We start from the raw sequence: 7,191 nt of genomic DNA on the forward strand, positions 1-7,191 counted from the left end.
CACCATTGAGTGCTTATTGCTTTTGTTTCCTTTAAATACACCATGTATGTTACACAATTAAACACACAATTCAATACAAACATTTCTTTCATTCTCTCAATCTCACAAATCCTCTCATTCTCTTAAATTCTCAAATTTCTCTTCTCTCTCAAATACTTACGGTTACTTCACTCCTTTTTACTTTGTTCGTGTGCTTCATCACGGTTAAAACACTTAGAAGCTCTTATAATCTCACAAATTATCACTGGGAAAGCTTACTTGGAGGTTTTTCAGAGAAAAGAAGTCGACACATTCTTAAGAAGTGCAGTGAAAGTGCATCTACGAGAATGTTTTATTGCAAATTGTGAAAGCCTCGATGAGTTCACTAAGCATCTCTCAAGAAGTAAAACACATGCAAAGGAAGTACGCATCCTCTCTCTCTCTCTGTATCAATAGATTGTTCCATTGTCTAACCATTTTGAGCAACAACCTCTTGTCAAACAGGAGAATAGAATTCTTTCGCGTTGTGAATTTCAAGACCGCGAGCGCACGCTAACTAAAATATCCAACTACAACCATGAGGCAAGTTTTTCTTAATGATATAGTTGTAGATTTTTTTTTTTAAATGTAATACATGTCCAAATACTCATTGTTTCATATACATGGTGTAGATAGGATATTCTCCCAAGAACAAACGTATGAGGAAGGCACCCCTGAAGTGTAGTGAAGCTCTTATCTTCCTTTCTAGTCTATGTTTCCTTTTGCTGGTTTAAACCCAATGCTTGTTTAAATTAAGGCTCCTTTTCGGGAATACGAGGAATGAATAGGAAAGGAACGTATATGAATAAAATTGCAGGAATGAAAATGAATGCTTGTTCCTTATCAAATTTAACAAAAAAATGCTTTTGTTCTATATTTTTCTACAAAAAAAAGGAATGAGGAAGAATAAGAAGGAAAAACTATTCTTTGTGAATGATGTTTTTTTTTGGAATGATAAGGAATTCAGTGTTTTCTTTCGTTCTTTGGTCACCATTCAAAGCCTAAATGGAATGTGTCTTTTTCTTCCGTTTATCGAACTTTTTGAACATCTGAATAAATAATTACTTCAAAGTTTAGTTAGATTTAAAAACATACTCTTTCTATTCCTGAAATTAAGATTTTTTAGATTTTTTTTTTGTTCCACAAAGATAGATTTTCTATATTGTTAAGGTATTTTTTTATACTTTTGAGAAACATTAATTGAGAATATTTAAATTGATTAAATTTTATTGGAAAATGTATAATAAAAATAAAAATAAATTAAATTATAAACATTTATTAAATTTTTAATTAACGTGAATACTCTAGAAAATCTTAATTTTAAGAACGGAGGGAGTAAATGGTCTTGGGATTTGTGGCCTAAGTAAAAGATGAAGTAAAAGACACACTGATGATGATAGTTCACATGCCTCTGTCTCATATTATGCTAAATGTTTTCTTTATGATTTCAGATCGGTGTAGACGACTTTGGCGATTTACAAACGTTGACTTAGCCTAGTCGTAAAGGGTTCTGTCATTTGGGTTCAACTCACGGTAGGAGAGACTATTTACAATGCTCGAGTTCCCGGCAAAGAAGTGAAAACACTTTCTTTTTTTTTTTTGGAATGGGTAACTAGTTATTTGTTTTTATGATCGACAATAGTACGAAATTTTTGATATATCTTTTACCAAAAAAAAAAAAAAAAATTTGATATATCCAAGCTTATCGGCTGGACCTTCTTTGTCAAACTTAAAGAGCACGCCCAAATTATGATGTCCCTTGCACCAAAATAAATGGCGAAGATTTTTGATCGTTTTCACAATTTTCTTTTTTTGTTCTAAAGATTTAAAAATGATCTTAGATCGACAAATGAGAATAATATTTGTCAACCACATCGTGGTGGCCTAGTGGTTTCCACTAGAGGAGGAGTTGCCCTGTTGGTCCAGACCAGGGATCGACTCTCCTCTAGTGCGAAATTATTAGTTCCACATGTGGCCACGCGTATATGGATCCATGCTTACGGTCCATTTGAATACCCGGGAGAAAATCCATCCGTGGGTTGCACCTCCCATCCGGGGGTTAGGCATGTGTCTTTAATAGACCCGGATTTAATCCTTTTTAAAAAAAAGAAAAAAAAAATAATATTCGTCGCTTTTCCATTGGAATATCTTTCAGCATAGCGATATGGAGTTTCTTTGTGTACGCGATGAAATTTCGTAGGGAATGTTTTAATCCTTTTTAAAAAAAAGAAAAAAAAAATAATATTCGTCGCTTTTCCATTGGAATATCTTTCAGCATAGCGATATGGAGTTTCTTTGTGTACGCGATGAAATTTCGTAGGGAATGTTATGATCGTATCGGATGGAATTCGCGACAAAGTTTACAACAATTTTTCTTTTTAATAGAGTTTACAACTATGTAGGAAAAATTTAATACATTAGACACACATGTATATGTTCAAACTGGTTTGAATCAACGTTGCATGTTGTAGAAAATATTCATGCATGTTGTAACAAATATTAGTCACAAATTATATTCATTTAATTGCAGTGAAAATGTAATATACGAAGTAAATTGTAATATACGGTTTCTTTTTGTGCCGACCTTGAAAAAACATAATAATTGTTAAATTCTCCATGAGATAATAAAAAAGTAAATGCTTCAACTTCTTCTTTTGACCAGAAGAAACAAAAATAAAATCATTCCTTCTTTCTCCACTGCCTGTCTCTATATAACATAATCTTGACTCGAGCCAATATGTAAATAATTTTTTTGTATCTCCTTAAAACCACATTCTTCTCCATCTTCTTACACTATTTATGGTTATACATACCCATCAAGCTTCCTTGGAATTATTATCCTTATGAACACAACTCTGGTAAGTGGCAGACTACATGTGTCATTTGAATACTCTTCTGAATTTTATGTATGCTGCTATTGTTGTACATGTTCAAATTATATACAAACATAATTAAGGCATAATTTTTCAGAATACCAAATTCAATAATCTTGAATTCTAAAGAACAAACTGAGATGTGATTATGTAATTATAGTACAGCGAGAATCCGAGGCAAATAAAATTGAAATAGCAGATTATTTAAAAACTAAAATGATAAGAAGAGACAATTGTCTCTTTTTCAAAAAAAAATATGGGCGTTACATTTAGATTATAATTTATATGGTTAATCTTATCAAGTACAAGTATATATGCATATAACATAAGTTCAATAATGTAGTAATTAATAGAATCAATCAAAGCAAATATAATTATGTACCGTAATCAACATCTACACTTAATTAGTGTTCGTGTGTACGTATATATATGTGGATATATGCATTTATATGATATATTATTTCTGCTCACTTCCATAGGTCAATCTGACAACTCGAAGAAGTAGAAGCAGCATATTCTTCTCCCATGTCGGAAACTCTTTCCTGATCTTTTTCTTCATCAACTTGGTACTCCATGTTGCTTGTGTCATTGGCATTGTTCTGTTGAGAAGCAGAAGCTGTGGCGGCCTCTTCGTTGCTTAGCTGAGAAGCGACGAATTTATCAAGAACTCTCCAGTCGGTGACCTGGTCCATCGCTTGCTCGTTCCCGCTATTCATGTATGGAGAGCTGAAAATCTGATTCCCTTGATTCAGTTCTTCCTCATGCGCGAGATTAGACTGCTGCAAGTTGGCAATACGGCTCGAGTTATTATCGTGGTTGCTTGAGATGCAATTACTATTATCTTGTTGGATCTTAGGGCTTTCAAGCTGAGGAAGTTGGAGGAATGATAAAGGAGATTCATGAAGAAAATGATGTTGTTGTACCAGGTGGTTGTATTGTAGCTCTTGCTTGCTTGGCAAGTTAGGGTTGTTGAGAGCGTAAGCAGATGCATTGAATCCATATGGTAAATGCTGTTGGTACTGATGCTGGTGCTGATGATGATGATTGGAGAGAATCCGCCCTGGACCGTTTGTCTCGAGCTCAGATGCCATAAAAGAGAGCTGGTCGTCATACCAATGTGAAGGCGATGAGTCGTAATCTCCCATTCGTCTCACTGCAGCCAATCTCTTCTTGAAAACCCTACACACAACCCAGCCTTCTTCCTACAACCAAATATCATATATGGGATGATCTCAAATGGTCTAGGAGATCACGGTTGTGTGAAGAGAAGTTATGGTTTAGGGTTGATATAATACCTGAGGAGTTCCATTTTCATCGGTTTCTAAGCGGTATTCATGCATGATCCAATCAGATTTTTGTCCATTTGGGGCTCTTCCTTTGTAAAATACAAGTGTTTTCCTCATACCAATAAGACTATGCCTCAAGTATATAGCCTTATCTCTTCCAGTGGCTTTCCAAAACCCTGCTTTAGTTGCTCTGTTGGTTCGAGTCCCTGTGGGATACTTTTTGTCTTTATGGCTAAAGAAGTACCAGTCACTTTGCTCCTCATGTCCAATTTTGCACAACTCTATTTTTACAAAGAAATGAAATCAGTTTTTTTTTTCTTTAACTTTTATTAGGAAATTAGAATAAAGAATGAAGGCTATATATAGAGGCCATGTGATGAGGCAAACCTTGAAGATCCCATGGCTCAATCTTGTAAAGATCAATGTCCTTTATGAAATCGATTTCTATTCTCTTGGATGCAACTTTTTTCCTCAGGTAGTAGTCTACAAGTTCTTCGTCTGTTGGGTGAAATCTAAAACCCGGAGGAACGTGTGAAAATGAATTCATACTTTCGACTTCGTAATTAATTAATAACCTGCTTATTAAAAAAACTAACAGTTACATATATTGTTAACATAATTATGTGATTTTGATAATGAGTGTTATGTCTTAGTTAGCAGCTACTTTTGTTACAACTATGATATATGAAGACCAATCACATGGTAAAACTATATTTCCCCGGAATGATTAAATTCATTTTTATTAGATTCACGGTAAATAATCAGAGTATAACAATTTCCATTTTTCATATGATGATAGTTTAAATTATACAGTTAGATACGTGCACTATATATATATATATATATATATATATATATATATTATGAACAAGATCGATCAATTAAAGTAAAAAATCTGCTTAATTATTGATTCATTGTATAACATAATCTTGGATGTTTTTTATTGCATTTAAGTTAAATTAACCAAACAAGTAAAGTTCAGAAAATGAAGAGGAGAACAGCCTTTAAACTGAGGTTGATTTTCTAGATTCTTGTATAAAAGCGTATTAAAAATTCTAATCAACACAACGAAGATCGATTGATTTTCTATATTAAATTAATAGTTAAGACTTGGATGATATTTTGCTTTGCTTGTAATATCAGCAAGATTAAGTATGATGAGATAAAATATGACGATGATAATCAAGGTGATTAACGAAGACGACGATAATGGATTAACGATGATTCAAAAGTAAATACTTTTACCTAAACAAGAAAGAAAAACATAGTATTTGTGAAGGTGATGATCGGAGAAGAATAAAAAGTTGATAGTGGATTAGGGTTTTACCTGAAGAAACTCTAGATAGAAGATTATTCAGCTGAAACGAAATTTTGTGTGTTTTGGCTACTGTATGCTTCTCATCAGAAGTTTGAACACTTCAACACAAGACTAGGGAGAGAAGGGGGTCCCTGAAAGAAGAGGGGACAAGATTTGACAGTGCTTCTCTGGAATAGGTTACCGGAAGTAGATATCAGATCCCGAAGAGAGAAAGAAAGAATGATAAAAAGAATGGGAAAAGGAGAAAGAGAGTAGGGTTTAATATAAAGAAGATCAATCGATGAAGAGCGCACAAAAGACACAAAAAAGAAGATGACAACCGTGTCCTAATAATCTATTATATTTTAGTTTCTTTATCTCTCTCTTTCCCTATCAATCATACTTTTCTTTTCTCTCTGAGTCTTCTTGCACCTAGAGAGAGAAAGACAGAGGGGGACTTAATTTGTTGCAAAAGCTTCGGGAGTAGAGAGAGAAGGATAAAGGGGCGAAGTAGTATTTCCAGAGAGAAAGAGAGAGGTGGCAACATACATTACCACCCACCAGCTCTTGATGGATATGCTTGGTCATCCCTATTGAGGTTCTTTCTTTTGTTTGTCCTTTACATTAAGCTTATTTTATTAGTTTCAGTTAGGTCATTTTTTATGTCCAAAAATGTCTTATATCCATACTAAAAGTAACTCAAATATTGGCTTTTAGTATGTGCTTTGTCGAAATATCTATACATCCATAATTTTCAGATATTTTTTTTTCTCCTTTTCTATAGAGACAGTAATTACTTGAACGTTTCTGCACAAAACACTAAATGCTAAAGATTATCATAATATCTTTTTAAAGGAATATCTGCATATTTCTTTAATTTTTTTATTTCATAAATGTTGAAAATAATATGTTATAAGTTACACACTAGCTACTTCATATAAGCTTAATTATGCAATCAAAAGTTGAATATATACGACTAATTCATTCAAAACATAGTGTATCCATTATAATGTGAATTAACAATTTTCTTTTAAGGATCAAGTTGATTTTTTTCTTTTCCAACTACTGATCGGTCACTTAATGAATCACGCCTTTTTCAAAGCATTACTATTCCTGAGTGCTGGTTCGGTGATTCATGCCATGTCGGATGAGCAAGATATGCGGAAGATGGGGGGGCTTGCCTCCTTCTTCCCTTTGACCTATGCCATAATGCTCATAGGCAGCTTACCTCTAATTGGATTTTATTCCAAAGATGAGCTATCCCGGCCATTACCGAAGTATCATTCTCATTTTATGAGATGACTTAGGTCTATGTCAATTAAAAGAAATGCAAAAGTAGTAAATGAAAAAAATTTTGGACCGGGAATTTATTGGATCTTCGAAAAGAAGACTTTCTAAGTTTAGAATGAAAAATGATTTAGATTCGAAATAATTCAAATCGATATTTCTTTCTCATTTGTATATGTATGATATATCCCACAAGACTTGTATATAATAAGAAAAGAAATTCGAGTTTGTAAAAGTGTCGGATGAATGAAAAAAAATAATGAATTCTTGAATAACTAAAAAAAGGGTAAGGTGTCAAACAGATTTTTTTAGGGAGTAGAGTTGGGGATAGAGGGACTTGAACCCTCACGATTTTAAAAGTCCCACCAACTGTAGCAGTACCATCCGCTAAATTTTTTCCCTTTTTAATGCATTTACCCCGGCGAACCTG

The 7,191-nt window shown here is 33.5% G+C and overlaps 1 protein-coding gene across 4 annotated transcripts; it reads right to left on the reverse strand.

Annotated features, from left to right (window-relative positions):
* Positions 1-3,177: 3,177 nt before the first annotated feature.
* Positions 3,178-5,758, reverse strand: LOC106310110 (NAC domain-containing protein 7). Of its 4 annotated transcripts, none has more exons than XM_013747318.1 (5): positions 5,505-5,758; positions 4,565-4,752; positions 4,187-4,458; positions 3,815-4,093; positions 3,178-3,667 (listed from the first exon to the last, which is right to left on the reverse strand). In XM_013747318.1, exons 2-5 carry the CDS (start codon positions 4,722-4,724, stop codon positions 3,359-3,361), a joined length of 1,020 nt encoding a protein of 339 aa, XP_013602772.1. In that variant the 5' UTR covers positions 4,725-4,752; positions 5,505-5,758; the 3' UTR covers positions 3,178-3,358. The 4 variants fall into 4 exon arrangements, with proteins under 4 accessions (XP_013602772.1, XP_013602773.1, XP_013602769.1 ...); XM_013747317.1 differs by having other exon boundaries at positions 3,180-3,670; XM_013747315.1 differs by having other exon boundaries at positions 3,179-4,093.
* Between the last annotated feature and the right edge of the window lie 1,433 nt (positions 5,759-7,191).

Source organism: Brassica oleracea, chromosome C8, assembly GCF_000695525.1.
Source record: "Brassica oleracea var. oleracea cultivar TO1000 chromosome C8, BOL, whole genome shotgun sequence".
In the NCBI taxonomy this organism is placed as follows: Eukaryota; Viridiplantae; Streptophyta; class Magnoliopsida; order Brassicales; family Brassicaceae; genus Brassica; species Brassica oleracea.